The 19,519-nt window shown below is 48.3% G+C and overlaps 1 protein-coding gene across 6 annotated transcripts in view; it reads left to right on the forward strand.

Moving 5' to 3' along the window:
* Dac (dachshund family transcription factor) overlaps positions 1–19,519 on the forward strand; it is a 178,058-nt gene that overhangs the window by 132,628 nt on the left and 25,911 nt on the right. For all 6 annotated transcript variants that reach the window (XM_083107154.1, XM_083107151.1, XM_083107149.1 and 3 more), the window contains one exon: positions 4,888–4,971. In XM_083107154.1, coding sequence (XP_082963280.1) covers positions 4,888–4,971 — 84 coding nt within the window. The remainder of the gene's footprint in view (positions 1–4,887; positions 4,972–19,519) is intronic.

Raw genomic sequence — 19,519 nt, forward strand, 5'->3', positions numbered from 1 at the left:
GTTGATTCGCCGTTCGTGCGAAAATAATCGGCGGAGAAGAGGCGCCTCTTGATAGGACGAGACAGGAACCTTCGATAATCTGCCAATGAAGCTGCGGGCAAGAAATCCGACGCCACCTACGTTGCACCGGCAGTTTTAGTGCGTACCGAACTCGAAGAGTTAGCTCCACTGCGATCTAATCCTATTTTCGTTAGATCCGTTAATGGTTAATGGGAGGCAAAGTGGTCAGCGACCGGAACAAGGGCTAAGTCCGTCTTAAATCCCGTAGGAGGAGGGAAACCCTTGTAGCCCTCAGCCAAGGACCGTAATCCGCATAGGATAACTATTGGCTGCGCTGTTGCTTCGTCGAGTCAAACTGTGCCGAGTGCGCGAGAAAGTTTTAATTATTATCGACAACCCGGCATTCTGTGCATTCCGAGCGACGAGATACGCTTATTTCGCGGAAATTCGGAGGTCGAATAGTTGCACGCGCGTTAATCCAACAATTGGGGAGCGGCACGTTTTCGCGAATGCATCTATGCGAAATTTAATTAAGCTAATTATAACGAAAAATCTGAGTTTGTAACATTATTCGCGCGAATGATCGCGAAGAGGCTACGAGATACCGTTGGCATCGGCAGACAATTGAAGTTCGGCGGAGGGAATCTCCGGCGAAGGACTCATGCCCGGAGGACAGGACTAATTCGCCGAGTGTATACTTAATCATTATTCGACTGTAATATGTGCAAGGGTAGAAACAACAATATCCTCGTTTCCAGCGGGGTCCGCGGCGAATCTTCTCGTAGGCAAATAGTGCAACATCGGGATTAACGAGGATTAGGGCGCGAAATTTATGCAATTTCTCGAGTCCTTTTGAGAAGTACGATCGAATCGAGATTGCAATTAAAATGCGTGGGAGAAAAGAAGAGATGTTATCGTGTAAACTTTGTGCGTAACTTTTCGAAGACTCTTCTTGGGCGAAAGGGAGACGCAAGACCCGAGGATATCGCGATGCAAATAAGAGAATACCAGACGCGCGATCCCCGGGGCTGTAAATTACCGAAATAATCCGGCGGTTAATTCCTACCCGCGCTTTATTACCGCTCTTGATCCGTTAAAATTAAATTCATAAATACCCGCCAATCTCACGCCGGTCTCGAGACCTTTTCCCTCCCCGAACAGTCGCCGCGCCTCGTCTCCTTCGTTCGCAAAATATTTCGCGTCATTCACCCGTGGAAGGTCGTCGCGCCTACGACGGGTTAGATGTTTCGAGCAGGTCGAAAAGAAAAGGCTGGTGCTCTTCGTAGACGCTCGTACCCGAAGGAGAGTGAGTTGTATAACACGAAAACTACATTATACTATTCAAACGATTGCAGGCCGCGCCGGGCAAGTTGACATTGTTGTTTCTGAGGGTTGCCCGAGGGCCCTGCGAATATCTTAGCGTCGCGTACAGCTATGTATACGCGAGATATATACACACATAACATTTGTGTGTGTGTATGTGTGCGTGTATACGTGTGCATACACCGCGTCGTGGTACAAGCCCTCGGGGCTTGTGAACGCTACATCGAAGCTTCTCTCTCTCGTCTTCCTGCGACCGTATATACTAATCAATAACCATGAATCGCTCCGGTAACAGTGCCATGCACGTTCCGTTGCACCGTTATTGTTACTACGCGAGTGCTCGCGCCACCGTGAAAATTATTATCGCCAGCGATCCTAGGTCCGCTCGCGATATCGTCCGCCATCCGGCGAGAAACTCGTAAATCGTGACGAGCGCGGCTCCAGGGAATCTGGCATACGCCAGGTAGCACCGTCGAATGACGGCGTATAAAAAGTATGCGTACATATGTGCGAGGAGAAAAAATTATAGCCGGGAAAAATGCGGACAAAATTCCGAAATGACGTTACAATAATTTATTTATTTATCTTAAATATTAATTACATTTTTTATTCCCTTCTTTATCTACATCTTTGCATAATTTGAATGTTGATGCACAAGAAGGATGATCCAGCGTCAATTAGCATAGAAATGTAATACTAATGTAAAATATACGCCGCGGTCCGTTGGCCGCATATATTTCCCCGTACGTCAGACTCGGAAACGAAATTGACCGACGGACAGTTCCCGTCATTAATTACCATCTATCTGTCGAGGTTAAAGCGGTCTCGCCCGCAGCGGTTGAAGAAGCGCGTACGATCCCAGAAATTCCGCTTCTCAAGCGCGTCCGAATACGGCCGCTAAAATTAAAGATATAATTCTCGGTTTATGAGCCGGATCGCGATTAGGGCTCGTCTAATTGACATAAGAATGATAGAATGGGGGCCCGGCTTTTATAAGCGGCGCGCGGTATCATTTCCTCGCGAGGAAAGCGTAAAGCGCTTTTCACCGCGGCTGATATTAATCCCTGCAATTTTAATGCTCACGACTCCGCAGCCAAATTTCAATAAGGTCGTGCCTCCCCCACGAGTGCCGACCTCGTATAATTGATTCCCAGTTTTTTTTCTCCGTCGCGACAAACTTTTCCAACCGTGAGATTCGTGTCCTGCTTTACGTCATGAAAAGAAAAATGTAAAAAAATACTTTGCAGATGTCGTAGCGTCTATTTCTTACCAGGAAAAATTAAAATTCAGACTAGCATAATTTCTAAAAAATATATTTCTAGGCAAGTTATATTATACCAATCAAAATAGACAAATATGTTAAAAATTGATTGAAGCTTTTCTTCGAATATAGTCTTCTTTAAAGCGTCATCAAAGAAAGAGAGGTAATGCCCCGGACAAGGACGTTCATCGCTGTACGGATTTGAAAGACGTTTTTGCGAGTGGGAGAAAGATATAGGCGAGCGCGAGCGGGTAATCGTTAAAGCATTTCGGAATCAAGTCGATCCGGAATAAGCCTCGGGGTGGATGCAAGGGCTGGTGTTTCGTCGACGACGATCTCTAATAAAGTTCAATTATCCCCGGAAACGTTTGAGAGAGAGCGACGGCGACGGAGGGGGGGAGGGGGGACAGCAGAATGTAGAAGATATGGGAAAGGGGGTGGGGGATGGGCGCGCAGGGTGCCAGGGCCGTCGAGAGAAAGAGAAACCCGGGAGAGATGATAATCTAAACGATCGCAAAGTGGGCTGCAGAAACGCGCCGAAATTGGCAATAACAGGGTGGCGAGGGGATAACGGGGGCTGAGGAGGGGTGGGGGAGGGGGAAACACAGTGCGCGGCGTATATACCACGGGGCCCCGGCGCGAACTTCCTATTCTGGTTAGCATTCAAATTGAATCTTCGTGGCGGCCGGTCGTGAAGAGTTACCGCCGTTAATGGACCTCGCAAACGCTCTCAAATTGCTGGCAGACTGCTGAGACGACGCAGCCCTACCCTAATCTACCGGCTTGATTCTCCGTCAGATCGCTTTCTCTCTCTCTCTCTCTCTCTCTCTCTCTCTCTTTCTCTTTCTGGTCTTGCTCTGGCCTGTGAACGTATGTCGCGAAACTTTTTGGGTTCACGACGTGAACCCGGGTCGGAAAATAATTGCTGCTAATGCGACGATATAGCGTGTGTATATCGGCCTGCGAAAGAGTCTTTTAAAAGCTTACGAAATGCGATAAGCGGATTGAAACGTTGTTTCAGATTTTATTAAACTTTCTCGATGAAAACGTCATGCGTCAAAAATAGATAAATAAATATTGCATTTATTCCTTGAGTTTCTTTTCTTGTAATTGTAATTTTAATATATTCAATTTTATCCATTTAATTCTAATTTATAACAATCTCTTGTTAACGATATAACGAAAGATCGGTGAATCATTCGATCGATTGCGAGCTGATATGCGTTACGAGTTACGTGGCTCATTGCCCACGAATGTAATTTGAAAAGCGAGCCAGCCAAAAGGAAAAGAGAACGAGATAGAGAGAAGGAGCAGCCCCTTTTGCCGCGTTACTTTTCTTTCGTTCAACCGAATTAGCTTGCTTGATTTAAAGCCCGGAAACGTTTTATCGTGTTACTGTCTGAAAAGTGATTTCGCGCACCCTCCAGCATCGAGAACACGTATAATTTTTCCGAGAGGCGTCGTTTATATACATTCGCGTACTCTCTAATTTTCTCATTTATGCTTATGCTGACGTTTCAACGCGTCAGTTTCCCCGCAAGAATGAATATTGGTCACCATGTTGCCTCGTGATAGCGCACAGGTTTCTTAGTGCCGTTCGACGAGTTTCTGGACTCGTCCTAACGACCCTCTAGCAGAGATTCGAAATGGCTAATTTAGCGCGGTGGCTCCCACGGGAACAGGGGAGTTCTCAAGTCGGAGAGACAGAGAAGGGAGAGGGACGGGGGAGAGACGAGTAGTAATACGCGAGACGAGAAACATGGACTAAGCGGGTGGAGATTGAAGAAGCAGGGGGGGCAGGATAGAGAGACGGGATCTCCATGTCTTAATATAATTCTATTAGAGGTAACTATGCGAGCTCTGGTCTGCCCATCGCCATTGGATTTAATCACGAACTCAGCCAACCGTGCGATATCCTCCCGTAGCACCTCTCGGACGATGATTGAAGAGCGAGGAGGAGAAAGAGGGAAACGAGAGATGGGTAGAGAGGACACTTTTACTGTTAAACTAACCACTGGCTGTAGCTGATCTTGAAATCCTTCGCGTTTCCGAAATTTACGGCCAGAGACTCAGTCTCCTTGACAAACTCTCGAATAGATGAGACCATTTCTAGTAATTATTCATGGAGGGTGGAGACACTCGGTCGTCTTGAGCATTCTCGCGCAAACTAGGTAACCGAGCAATTAAAACTAACGATAGGGAGAGAGAGCGAGGAGTCGAATTGAACGAGAGGTCGCCCTTCTCGTAAGACGGAGCGCGTAAAAACGTTTAAATAAATTTCCATCATCTTGCGTGTGTTACAGCCGAGCTGAAAATGGACGTTCTACGGGAGCGGGAGGTCAAGGACAGCCTGGAGCGGCAGTTGCAAGACGAGCAGAAGGTGCGAGGTGAGTACAGGAGCCGATTTTACTTGCTCGAAATCGCGAGAGGTGTGCCTTTACAAAGTTGCACCGGGTTTACCGAGGTGCCACCTAACTCGTCCGCCTCTTTCGCATTTACAGCTTTGAGAAAATTGACTTGGCAAACACACACACACTAATGGGCAGGTCGTGCTCGATTCGCGACACATAATCTTGCAGGCGTGCATCGAGAGCCTCGAGCGGGTTTTCGAAGCGAAGCTTATACTCGCCGATAAATCAAAAAGCCGTAGAGAGCCTCGTATTCGTCCGTCGATTCCGCGTCTATCGTATTAATCTACGTTGGGGGGACTTAAATCCCGTAACGTTCCCTTAGATTCGCGTCTCAGCGTCTTTTAGTCTAATGGAAGGAAAGCGAGACGGACCAAAGATCGCGATCGCCTAATCGAGCTCGTGTCAAACTAGAATAGTTACTGATGCGTAATCCATTTCTCTTTAATCAGCCATTTGATCCTATGATTTATTATATCATCTATTCTCGATCTTTTTCTAAATATTATCTAATAGGATTTTCCCGATATATAAAGTCTCCTTTGTTTATTTTATATAATTCCATAACATAATTTTGAACAATCAATGAACATTTTGTGAATGCTATTCAAAATTTCGTGTTATATCGCGTGCAATGAAATATCAAACAATGAGAAGAATGTACGTATGACTCTCAATTTAACGCATTATTTGTAATCTATCAGATAAATTCAAATTTGCGTAAATCACAAGTTGACAAAAGAGAATGCGCATTGTATTATAAATGTACTATCGCTTTAATCGAAAATTTCAGTCGCTCGTTTTATTTATATTTACTGCAGTTTTTCGCAAACGCATTAAGTGCGGATTGAATCCGCCTTGATGAACGCGAACGTCCGCATCCGGGGATCAGAACTGGATCTTTGGTTCCCGCTCGCAGATATAATATCGCGGATTTTCGAGGCTCGACAATATATGTCGACGTCTCGTCTGACGTGACAACAATGCGAGACTCGATAAATATGTAAAAGTCGGGAAGAACGCTCACGCCATATTCGTGGCTTTACGAAACGCGACGTGCTATTCTATTCAAAAATAATGAGTGAAATGGTCTCTCGGTAAAAGCCTCGGAAAAATTACGCGATTAAAATATTCTTCAGCGAGATAATACGCGCGCAATAATAAAATTCAATAGTCACGAAAAGACATGGTAAATGAAAATGTTGGATTATTTCTTCGATATTGTTACTCGAAATGATTCGCGGGGGCTGAAATTTTCGATAAACACGAGACGAGCGTATAGACCGCGAGTGAGTTTCGGTCGATTCTCAGGAAAAACGACTCGGCGAGGCCAGGCCCTCGCGGTAACACGAGCCTGTGACAACAGCAGTCCATTAGTCAACCAGCTCGGTGTCAATACATGAATATGACAGCCAGTCTCACGGAATATCCTATCCATCCTCTTTCTCTCTCTCTCTCTTTCTCTCCCTCATCTTCTTTCCCCTATTGCTTCGTCCTTCCGACCGTAACGTCAAGCGAAACCATTACTCGCCCTATGATATCGTAAATATAGTAAATAGTCTGCCCGCATTGTGCGCCCTATCGATAGAACTTTATCCGTGCGAGCGATGTATGCGTTCTCAGCGCATGTTTCGCACGCGTACGACATTACGTTATCACTTGAACGGCGATGTTGAGATCTTGTGTCGGATCCTGTATCGTCATTGATTTATACTGTCAGAGTATCTTTAGGACAGACGAAACTCTCAAAATGGTTGCCAAGTATTTCCCACTTGCATCTCTCCGTATTTGCGCGCCGATGAATATATCATCCAAGGTAATGTATCAATTCCGCGTCGGAAATACCGAGGAATTCCTGTAAAAAATAATAGTTCGTTAAGAAGCCCCTGGTGTAATTTCGTCTCAGTTGAGGGCGGATCTCGCGATACATAATTTCGTACGTAGCCGGCTCGCGGGATTCTAAGATGATTGATGACCGGCCAGTCCCACGGATATTTACGCAGGCACTTGGTAAGACTTCCTCCTCTCATTCGACTAATGACCGCCTTGTAAGAGATACCGTGTCAACCTTTGCCGGCTGGCGACGACGACGACCTCGGGGCGCTTTAACGAGGGCGTATCCGTCGGCAGTTTTTCCGATCGAGTACTTCGCGTTACACACCCCTTTTTCCCCCGCGAAATGACGCACACGTGCGCGAAGCCACCCGACCTGGAGTTTAAAATATCAAGAAAACAGCTCACGCGCGCATTCGCTCAAATCGATTGTAAAGTCCGAATAACAATAATAATAAGCAACATTTAACGTGTTTAAAAATACGCGCAGCAAAGTGTAAATACTAATTAAGAATGCAATGTCGATTCAGAAGGAATTTCGTTCCCCGGGGGTGAATGTCTCGTCAATTACGTCTTCTCGTTACACGATATCATTAGGAGAGACGCGAGTGTCAACGACGTCGACGGAGGCTCGCTTTATGCGCGATTCTACGGGCAATTTGTGCTCACGGAATCGAAATCGTACGCGATACGACGACGTGTCAAGGGGGAAGCAACGTTATTAGCCCGTTTAAAGCCCCGCTTGGCATTTCGGTAAAGGTTGAAATCTTCGACCTCCTGCCGGGTGGGTGGATGGGTGGGTTCGTATTATCTTAGCAGGGGCTGCGAGAAATCCGGCTTCCTTTGCCTCGGTGGTATCACGACGGCAAGGGAAGTTGTCAGAGTTGAATGCGCGACTTTGTCGAGACGGCGAACAATGAGATGACCTTTCGCAGCTGGCGAATACGTAGCAGTCTCGTAATTCTGGCCACAAAAGACCAACGACCTCTCTTTGATTGTTCGTTGAATAATCCCCCGAAGAAATAATAGTTGAATAAATCGCATTTCAATTTTTGGCTGTTTAATGAAGTCTAATTCATGACAGAAACGCGCTCACTCACATTGTTTATTTTTGCCATAATGTCAAACGATTATAAAACGGAATGATGTCATTGTTTTGCTTTTTTTCTGTAATTGGATTATGAGAAGGAACCATCAATGCTTATGGGATTCTCCCATGTTTTTTCCGGCGCTTACGCAAACGTGAACGATCGCATTTAGACTTTCGAATCACTATGAGATCGGGAAAAGTGTACACGACTGGTACTCGCCCGTTCGCGCTAATATTAATATTAGTATCGAAACTTTACGCGCGAACGATGAAAGAATAACAAACATGATGTGAAGAAACGCTTCTGGATCCGATCCTCTGGCGGATATTCTGGCCATCTCGTCGTAACCCCGGATAAACGAACGAACGAACGACATTTTCGCGCAAAAGCAAAAAGCTTTCGACACGCGTAAACCTTTGGAACCGCGGAAGCCTGGGAACCGAAGCCGCCTTTACCGCCGGTTTACACGGAGCTGCGGCCTCCCTGTAATTAGCCGAGTCGTTTGTCGTCGAGAAGAACACCCCTTTCAAGCCCCTCACACCCCCTCGTGCCTATCTCACCGGGCGCCTCTTGTAACAATCTATGAGAGGTGCGTTGTTCGTTGTTAGCTACCTCAAGTTGTGCCGTGAGATAAAAGAAGCTCCACGTGACAGTTATTCGATCAATCACGTGGCGGTACCAAGTCATACTTACTGCATCGATCTTTGCGATTAAATAAGAAACGAACCGCGAAGAATTTATTACGGACAAATGGAAGGATCTTGGACGGAAATATCTCGACAGTATAATATCTCCGCGACGAGATAGTTATCCCTAATGACAAACATTACGCTCAATCGTATCCGGTTACGGTTATGGGACATGCTCGATCGAACGAGCGTGTCGCGTCGTTCTAATGCGGAATTAATCTCTTCGGTGAAAAAAAAGCAACTGTAACGACCTGCCGACGTGTTATCTCCCGCGTCGTACCAACGACAAACGGAATTGAAACTGCACAATCAACTCGCCGAGATTTATATACGACTCTCCCCTCGAATTAGCCGGGCCGTAATGCTGGGATCGGGTGTCGGTGTAATTGGGACCCGAGGGACTTTCCCGCGCTTCAACCCCTGCTCGGCCGCGCCGCCCACCCGCCAGCGTCATCCCTCTGTCGAGTTGTGCCTCTGGATACCTCTCGTTCGTTCACCGTTTTGCGCCGGACGACGGAGTCGCCTACGGAATCGACTACGTCGCGACAAAGAGAACGACTAAGAATGATTTCACGCTAGGCGACTGCGAAATATCGGGGGATGAGGACCGTGAAAAGTAGGTCGGCGCACGGTCGATTGGCTCGTCGTAAATAAAATTACGAGAATGCCGGGTCACTGGCATCGCCGCATCGACATTGTTCGAGGTATTAATTGTCTCTTCTCGGGGGAAAAATTCACAAGGAAACCCCAAACGATGTACCTTCAAAAAAATCGACGATATTCGAATCTATTATTTTGCTGTCATGAATCGAAGACTAATTCTCAGAAGACGATTGACAATCTCAGATCGACGACAGTGACGCCCACGATGACAATGTTGATGGCAACGATGCCCTCGTGCGTAACGGTAGCTGATTCGCTTTGAAGTGAACGTTTACAGCCATCGATAGAACCCTCTTCGATGCTGTAGCCACGTAAAACCAGAGTAGAGGATGCAACGATGCTCACCCCCATCAGTTGACGGTCGTGTGACGCGCACGTACGCACGCACACAAATTCACACGCGCGGAAACGTGCCAATGACCACTTTACCCTTCCGCCTACGAAGAAACGCCTCATCTTTCTCAGCGCGAGTATTCTGATTCATTGAATCCTGCCGAGCGCGATGTCGATCCTGTTCACTGCGCACCGAACGAAGTCACCGCAGTGGACAAACATTAGGAGACTCGCGCGGATACCGGAAGTTGGAGGGTATTAGCCCGTCAAGTGGAACGCGTTGCCATTGCCGGCAAAATGAGCACGTGGAACGTGTCGAGCGAGGCGAAACGGACGACGAGGCGAAGCTCGCCGCTCGAAAAAGGTCCAACTTTCGAACGGCGACGACGGTACCAAAAATAACGACGACGACGAGATGGTGCTCGTCGTGCCCCGTTCGTTCCCGAATGCCCCGCGCGGCCGTTTTTGTCGCATAATTCTCTGTGTACTCCCGTTTCAAATAATGACACGGCAAGAGCGTATCTAATGCACTGTGACAAAGAATTCAAAGAGAGCGCAGAGGAAAGGTTTCACCCCGATCCGACGACGGAAGAGAGAGAGGGGGGGGGGAAGGGGAGATGTGCGAGGCGAGAGAGGCGCACAGAGAGAGAGAGAGAAAGGGAGAGAGGGAGGGAAAGAGAAAGACCGGGCAAAGGGTTCGACCGCGCTCATCGGCTTACCCCCTTTGTGGCAGTTTAGCGTTTCATGTCGTATTCCGACTCATTGGAAATTGAGGAATACAGAAGAGGCGCAAAAGGGATACGGCTTTGAGATAAAAAGAACGTTGGGCGGCGACGGTGCGCCAGCCAGCGACGAGTACTGTATAACCCTGCTACCCCGCGAAAATAAACCCTTCCCTCGCCGCTTGCTCGCCAACCCACCCCCGTCGACAACGTGAGGCAGGAACCAGGCGCGGGGATTACGTGGCTACGTCAAAGGTGTCGCCGTACTGGACCACCTCCGCGTTCATCTCGCAGATTCAACGAAGCGATCATCGGAAAGTCCAGAATCTAGAAAAGAGGGGAGACTTTTCTCTAAAACGCCAATCTGTCAATCGAACGTGTTTACTTTAAGAAGCTTTATCATAGTTTAATTTCTCGATTCCAGAGCAGGATTCTTAAAGCACGATCAGTATTCCGGATAGCCATTCGAGCGGTCAGTGTTCGTCTCACCAATCAAGGTGACCAAGCTCGAGCCTCGGTCTTTCCTCGCACAACTCGACGAGGTTACCCTATGTCCCAGGACCATCGAGCTGCACCGGAGTCGAGGAGTTGATGGTAACGGCTACGTCCGCTAAGCGAGAGGGAGAGGGGTTGGTAGGTGCCGCGGTCACTTTGTGAACTAACCTGGCTTTGCCCGCTGTTTAATTAAGTCTCGCCTAGACTACTCGCCCTCTCCCGTCCGTTCCCGTTTTCCGCCGCACCGGTAGGAATATCCCCCTCTCCCTCACCCCTTGAATTCGCTCTCTCGACCCTCCGTCCGACCAGCCACGACACTCGCTTTGCCCGGCCACGACCTCGTGAATATGACACTGCTCTCTCGGACACGCAGAGAGGGAGGGAGAGAAAGAGAAAGAGAGGGAGAAAAAAATTAAATCGCACCCACTGTTACGACGCGACCAAAGGGTAACCGAAACCGCCCTTCCGTCGTCTTCCTTTCGGTCCTTCCCTCGCGCGGGCAAAGGGCAGGGAAAGCCATGAGAAAGGGTGTCGAGATCCGTTAATAACTACGAATCCGAGAGATGAAAGCGACTCTGTCGAGCGACGTACAACGAGGAATAATGAAATTTCGTTTCACGGAAGAGCGCAATCAAATTGATTACCTCATCTTCGGTAGGAGCCATAATTCGACGTAAGATTCGAGATTCCATCGTGGAAAAATATGTTGCTTCGACCCACCGTCTGGAACCACAACAGTATGGAAATCCAACGGGGTGCGGCTATATAGATCCCCCTTCTTTCGCATTTTTTTTCCTCTCCGCCTGCGGGGCCCGGAGGCACGCGCGTATGAATTCGCTCGCGCGTAACAGTGAGCTTCCGTAATATAATTGTTAATGCGCTGATGGACCTCGGGCGGCGTTTATACATCGCGCACACCGATGGGATGCGATGCGATGCGGCGCGCTGGACGCGTCGTCGTCATGGGTGCCAGCCCTCCTTACCGTAAAAATAGACGCACGGCATCAGCATCAGCATCAGCAGCTGCAGCAGCAGTAGCAGCAGCAGCAGCCATTACGGCACGCCTCGCTCGCCACCTCGCATTACGGATGATCACTGATCGCGAAGCGGAGAGGAACGCTCTTTAAAGAAGTACACGCGGCGCGCGCGACACACAAAGGGGTTCGTTCGCTCGCGAAGAGGAATCGTTATCCGACAGCATTTGCGTCAGACTTTTTCCTCTTTCACCCTGGGATATCTTCGCGCTGTACTAAAGATAACGCGACAATCACGCGTGTATCGTGCGCGTCAGAAATACACAAAGGGGTACCTCTCTTCCGCGGCATCGAACCACCCTGCCTCGTCTATGCGTTCTCCTTTCCACTCTCCTCGCTTCAGCAGATCATTTCGATACATGCGCAGTTGATCTGATCTCGGTTATGATGGAAAAATAATTATTAGAGAAATGTGATGTGAAATTAATCCATTCGTCCATTTTCTTTCAACGAGTCGGTGAACTTGTCTCGTAATTCATCCCTCTTCTACAGCATTTCATAGAAGGCAAATTAAGCACGGTGAATTCCGAGTGTGCTTCCGAACGCGAGTCGGGGCCGATGATACTTGGCCGCTTGCGAGGGCGAGGCTGACACGCCGGAGGGATGAATTTCTCGGTTACCTGGGCAAGTGTGCGCGATGCGTAATATTCCCGGCAGGCGGACGGGAAAAATATATATATATACGGCGTACGCGCGAGACGATGAAAGAAAGAAATAAAACGCGAGAGCTTATTTACGCGAGCGAGCGCTCCGCCGGGAAATAGGCGGTGGCTCCGGCTTTTCTCGCGGATTTGTGTGCACATACATATGCGTAGCTCGTATAGCACTCGCATATATATATAGATATATAATGTGTATATATATAAAAATATACACACACGTGTATATACGTGTATATATGGCCGCTCTTTTATTCCAACGCGAGATGGAAGCACGCGATTTTCCGTTACGAGCGTTGCGCTCGGAAACGATTTAGCGCTTGGAGATAAAACCGCTGTGATTATTCTACTCGAGTCACGTTATGCAACGAGAAGTTGAAAATCAGTATATGAGATAATGCCGCGGATAATGCCGAGTTAATGGCACGTTAGTGGCGACTCGGAGCCCGCTGATTAATCAACGCTGCGCGCAATTTTTAGCACCTCGACAGTGGCACGAAGACGTCTATATCGCATCGTTAATTTCGCGAATGCTAAAGAATATTGTTCTCTCTCTTGCAAGCGCTTTCGTCAATTTTCCACCCGGAAAAATGGACGCGGATTCTAAAACGTCGGCAATTTAAATGCCTCGGCTAAAGTCACTAGATGTACAAAGCATCGCAATCATTCGCCATTTTGACTCCAATAAGCGCTTATTCAAATTATATATTTGCATGAACCCTTAATGACAATGTACTTTTGCCAATTAATTTCAGTCATTCTTCGCATTTTTCGTTGTCATTTTCGCTTTTTGGGATGCGAAATAAACGAAAACCTTTTCGCTTTGATTCCTATAGCCTTTTACGCAGCAACCTAGTCACGAATGCTTCTCAGATTTTACATACAAGTTAGAAAATTGCACTTAAAGTGTACATACATACGTAACAAAAGTGTGCATTTTTTGACGTCATTTTGGCTCCAGATCCTTATTATACATTGATTCTTATGGCTTGCGGTACTTTGTACATCTAGTGACTTTAGCCTCGGCGGTACCTCCGGTGCGACCTCCGGGCGCAAGGTACGAAGGGTTCGACAAGTGCATGAATTAATATATGGAGGGTACGCCGCGATAAGCATTCCCGCGGATATTTTACGCGGTTGGCATTTGGAGCATCGGTCTCGCGCGCGCACAAAGGCTCGAATGTCTAGGATGCCTGGGATCGCCGTCGCGCGAAAAGTCGCCGAGGGACACGGGCGGAACGAAAGACAAAGAGGGGAGACTGGAAAGGCGGGGGAGGTGTGCGGTGCACCTAATCATATTTCACAATAACGCGCCGCGTCGACGAGCTATAATAAACAAAGCGGGCGTAAGAAACACCCGTGTACACAGATGCGCAGCGCGTATCGTACACACACGAGGAGGGAGGTGTGTAAACCCGGCGTTGGCATAAATTCGGGCGCACATATACGCCAAGATGGAGCATTCGTATAGAGCGCGCGTTTACATAGGCTCGCTCTCGTGCGAGGAGACGACGGCGCGAGAAATTTCGTCGCTACGGAATTTAGATGAAATTGCGCGAATTACTTGGGAGCCCGGGCGTACACATATTTATGCTCGCGCATACGAGAGGATACACGCCATATATGCGCGCGCGCGAATACACGATGATGCTCTCACGTCGTCGTCGATTCCGCGCGGATGGCGAACGTGCGATTATGTACCTGTGTATGTGTGCGAGGGTGTGGGTGTATTCTTGCACGAGAATTCAGAGCGTCTCGTCTTGCCGTGCTTGCAAGTGCTCCGGAGGGTGGAATGCGCGAGCGACGAAAGAAAACGATATTTCGCGAGGACAATGACACACGGGGCTTGATTGCGCAAAACGCACCGGCGAACCATCCGTCGCAGATTTTTCGCAATCTCTCGCGAAATTCGGGAATTATCGGTTATCGGAAAACTCCTCCTTTCGCGGCGATTAAAAAAAAATTGCGCGAACGAATATCAATATACCGGCAGGAAAATCTATCCTTGCGCGGAATAAGATTATTATACGCGATATAACGGTAGCTTTGAGTCTCTAATGTAATTCATAACGAAATATGGTAGGAAAAAAATAATGTAACGCTCGCGCGTTTGTCTTTTTTTTTTCTTTTTCGCGAGCATAACCGACTTTGGCTCGCCCGTCGACCGTGCGACCGTTAATGGAGATGTAATATTTAAATGCGCGACCGGCCGGCGTTGCGTAATGAAATTATTAATAATAACGATCGCGCGCGCGCGCGCGCGCACGCTGTGGTTCTCGTAGTTTCAACTGGTTATTAGATTTTAATCGCACTCTCTCTCTTGCACACCGCGCCGCGCATAGAGCAAGAGAGCAAGTTCGAGTTCAGGATTCCCCGGGACGGGATTTTTTTTCCGGGTGTGTCGGCGGAGGCTAACCCGCTATTTAAAAGTGATTTTCCCCCATGAGAACGGAACCTCGAATTATGCGAAATTACCCGCTGGAAGGTGTAAATAAATAAATGTCCGTACACGTAACTGCTAACCGGTTATTACGCGTCGCCCAGCTCGGCGACACCGATCCCAACACCCTCGCTCGTCTCTCCCTGGAGCGTCCCCCCCTTTACACATCGGTACACCGTGAATATGTCGATGCGGGGGATCACGCTAAGCTCAATTCTCCGGACATTATCATTCTCGCGCCTAACCACTCGATGAGTCCATTAACAATTACAGTTATCGTTACGCGTGGCGCGAATCGCGTTATCGGATCCCTCGATGACTTTCGCGACCCAATGTACATTAAAATGTCGCGTGATTGCGATCTCCTCTCGGGGTGATTTTCGACAGAAGCGCCGGCTACAAATTTGGTTTATCGTCGTTCAAAATTAATCGAAAAAAAAAATACACAACACTTATATCTGGTTATATTTTACGGAGAAGAGTCGGGTCGTGGGCTAAAATCTCCGAATCACGAAAAGGAGGCGCGCTCGCGTATGAAAGACGACGAATCCCCGCGCAACCCCCATAATACGAGTCGTCGTAAAGTAGCATTCTCTTGTAAGTCCTTCTGTCGGTCGATCTGGCTACCATCTACGGCTTTCTATTATGCATGCGTCCCTTATTGGCAGTAAACGCGGGTTCACCCTCGTTGTCGTCGCACTCGCGCTACCCACTCTCCCCGGTATTCGGAATTACGGTCGTAAGCATATTTCTAATTATAACATCGCGAGGAAAGACCGCCAGCACCGCTACCACGGACAGACGGAGAATTCCATAAATTATGTAGGAGCCGAGACTAACGCCCGGGCATTTTGCCCGGCGGTAAGAACCACCCTACTTTCTTGCCAAGGGACGCGCTGATGAACGAGGGGTGGGCGTCCGCGACGCGGAAGTACAGCCCTTTTAAAGCGATTTATAGGTAGTAACACCGCTACCAATAGTTAACGGTATTCCCGCGGAAATAAAGGAGAAAAAAGAAGAAAAAGATTAAATGTTTCAGAGTAAAGATTAAAAAGTAACGCGCTCGGTAACCGACATATATCTCACACGAGCTATCTTGTGAAAGCGGATTTAATTAAAAAAGTACAAGCGGATTTAATTAAAAAGAAATGTTGTTTAACAAACGGTAGAAAAATCGCCGGGCGCGCTAAAAGCGAGTATGTAAGCAGCGTAATAAACGAAAAAATGTGAATTGAAAAGCACGCGTGTACGTATTCATGGCGACGTTAAATGAACATTGTGGCGTGATCGAGCGGAAAGTTGATTCGAGTGGCTGTTATTAATGTCGCAGCACGCTCGCCCCGCTTAATTCGATAACGTGCGATGCCTTTAAATTTTGATTCGTCATAACGAGAATTAACGTCCCCGTTAAATACGTTCGTCACCCGCGCATGTCAATTCGCGATGCGCGCGCGATCCGCTTTATCCGCGAACCGCTACCAATTTGGCATCGAGAATGGTCCATAGTCATTAATGGTCGTGCGCGTTAACGATTATGTTTTCGGCTGTAATCATCGGATCGATTGTACCGGTCGTCGGAGTAATAAAGCGCGATAGAGAAAGAGAGAGAGAGAACGTTTCGCGAGCGTGTCGATGACAATGATGATGGCACGATGGTAATTGCTGGAAAGCGTAACTTTTGTGGTCATCGATGATCCCGTTTGACGCTCGGACTTTTCGCGACCATCATTTTCGACCAAGCCTGGATCAACGTTATTATTACGCATCTTTATTATCGCGTATCTTTACGGGACGTGTATGAATATTTTTGTTGGCGTATAATTTATCTGTGACGTTGCATCTAATGATTATCCTACTGACATATCGATAAAGATACGCGACTCTCAAACCAACGAAATGAACGGCATCTTAGAAGCTCTGATCTCATAATCTATTTGGAATTTGGGCAGGAGGCTTCTTCTCGAGAGTCTCGCTTTATCGACGCGCCCGATTTCGCGATTACGGCATTCGAGCAATTCGCACGCTCAAGCGAAGGAGTAAGATAAGGGGAAGGGGGTGGAGCCGAGGGAAAATCGCGGAGGTCGGGAAACAAGCGGGGGATGGGAGAGACGAGACGAGGGCAAGACGGCGAGCTAAGACGTTCGCGGTTTCGCGCAAGAGGCCGACGGGGGTCCTTCGCCGTAATTACGTTAACCGCAACCGCCAAACACCGGCACGAGGGGGTCCCAAAGTGCCCTAACCCGCTCGAACCTACTTCGTCTACCCTTACGACCGTTCACTTTCGAATTACAGACGCGCATGGCTACCGGAATCGCGAGCGTGACTGCAATTTGTTCGCAATATTCCATATTAATAGCTCGATTTTTCTATAAACGATAAATAAATATAATTCACGAGTGTAAATTACGCCGATTGAGAGAGATTTGACGGCAACATCGGACTCTGATTGACGCGTTTTCCGCGATAATGGACGACCGGACGCGAAAACAAGAGCAAATACGCGCGTTTACAAGCATTGGTCTATTGACTATTTCAAGAGGGTTGCGGACAGACCGCCGAGAGCGAACCCTTTACTTACCGCCTCCACTACTCGCCGGAAACACATCTCTACGCGCGCATTGAATTAGTAATGGCGGAGGTCTTGGAGCCGAAGGGACTTGTGTATGTGTAAGCTGTAATTGCATTAATCGCGGTGATATTTTGGGCTCAGGTGCCTTCGCGCCCGCTACGGCTCGTTAATAGCTGCCATTATCGTTTCTGCTCCTGACGTAGGACGAACTGCTGCTGCACCCGAAACTCCGCCTGTCCCAAACTTTCGAGATGAACGCCCGTGAATTGCTTTGACGGTTACACTCCTCCTTGTCGAAGCCGTACCTTGTCGGAGACGAGCTTTCCTGCAGAACACGTAATGTTTGTACTAGAGAGAAAGAGAAAATTTAATATCGGTTGAAAGGATTTATTTCCCTCGTCACGTTGAAGTGATTTATAATTTACGCATATAATTATAATATTAAAATAATTTGACATCTGTCAAACTCGATCGCAGATTATTACAACATATTGCGAGAGAAGAGATTCGTCGGTAGGGATCGAATCGACGGTGGCTCTCGTTCCCGGAAAGCGGAGGAGACGCTTTCGTGCCGCGAATCACGAAACGATATTATCTCGCCCTCGATCGTCGGCGACGTGTCCACTCGCTTTCGGGAACGATCGACGGGGAAACGAGAGTGGAGAACCGGAGAGAATACGCTCGCATGTGTGTGACTATGTGTATATACATGCGTACGAGAGAGAGAGAGAGAGAGAGAGAGAGAGAGAGAGAGAAGGAGAGAGAGAGAGGACAGGTTACGACGAAACATTAATCTCTCGCGGTGGCAATATCGGGCCGATGATATTCGAGGCACGAGTATTATACGAGGCGGTGTCATTAGTTCGCGGTGTGTGCGTGTGGCCGAGGTATAGGGAAAGAGAGAGATAGCGCGGCGCCAACCGGGCGTTTGCGAAGGTGGCACGGTCGCTGTACGTGTGCGCGTGTACGAGTACATGTGCCCGATGCTGGACGGTAGTATCGATATGCAGGACCGTGATAATCGATTGCCGCATTCCTCGAGACGAAGCGACGTTGCGCGCTTTGAATACGGCCAGAGGGGCCTCTCCCGATCTCGTACACGACGCATACGAAGCGCTAGATACGCCTCTCTGTCTGTGTATACCCTCTCCTCTGCCACTGCATCTCTCCCCGTGTCCCTCTCTATCCGTCACGTTGCCGTTCGCACGTGTGAGCGATCCAGCACCCACGCGAGATCCATCTCTCCTCGCGCTTTTCCTCGTCTTCCTTTCCGGCCTCCTCGCTCTCGCTCGAGGCCGATTTCCAAAATTGCCTTCTCATCCTCGCTTCCTCGCGAATTCATCATCACGAGCCACTCGATATCCGCGATGCGCCAACGAATATCAGGGATTCGCTGGGTTCTTATTCATCCGGCAGCTGCGTTTCATACAAATTCGCCTCGTAAGAAGCTTCATCATGTTGTCGATTATCATGTAATCGTTAATTCCTCGCTTTAGATTCTTTTTGCGAAAGATGATGCACGATGATGACGCGTCATCGCGCGTATTCAGCCAACAGCTGTCATTTCGCGATCCTGTAGTCACCGCAGGAAGGGTCCTGGGCTCTCTTCTCTCATCCTCCCTCTCTCGCTCTGTACATTTGCGCTCACTTGCCGCCCTATAACACTCTACACCCTTGCGCTCCTCCCTTCCTCTATCTCTCTGTCTCTCTCACGGCTCGGTTATTGTTCACGTTAATTGATGCGTTATGTTTGATGCCGTTGTGATAGCCATTGTACGCGGGGTGTCCACTGATAACTGAGTTACTGACTGCGGCGGCCGGAGTGCACTCAAACCTAATTATCTCGGCCCAACTGCGACTGGCGCATTGCGTTGCCGCCGCCGTTCGTCCCCGATTCTCATGCGCGAGCGTTTCCGTCATGTCGATGACTCGCCTGCGTCGAAAATCTTGCATTGACGCATTCTTTGCGTCGTGAAATTCAAACGATAACTATGAGCAC

This window comes from Camponotus vicinus, unplaced genomic scaffold (genome assembly GCF_025532165.1).
Source record: "Camponotus vicinus isolate PSW18456_S1 unplaced genomic scaffold, iyCamVici1.0 SCAF_8, whole genome shotgun sequence".
NCBI classification, from domain to species: Eukaryota; Metazoa; Arthropoda; class Insecta; order Hymenoptera; family Formicidae; genus Camponotus; species Camponotus vicinus.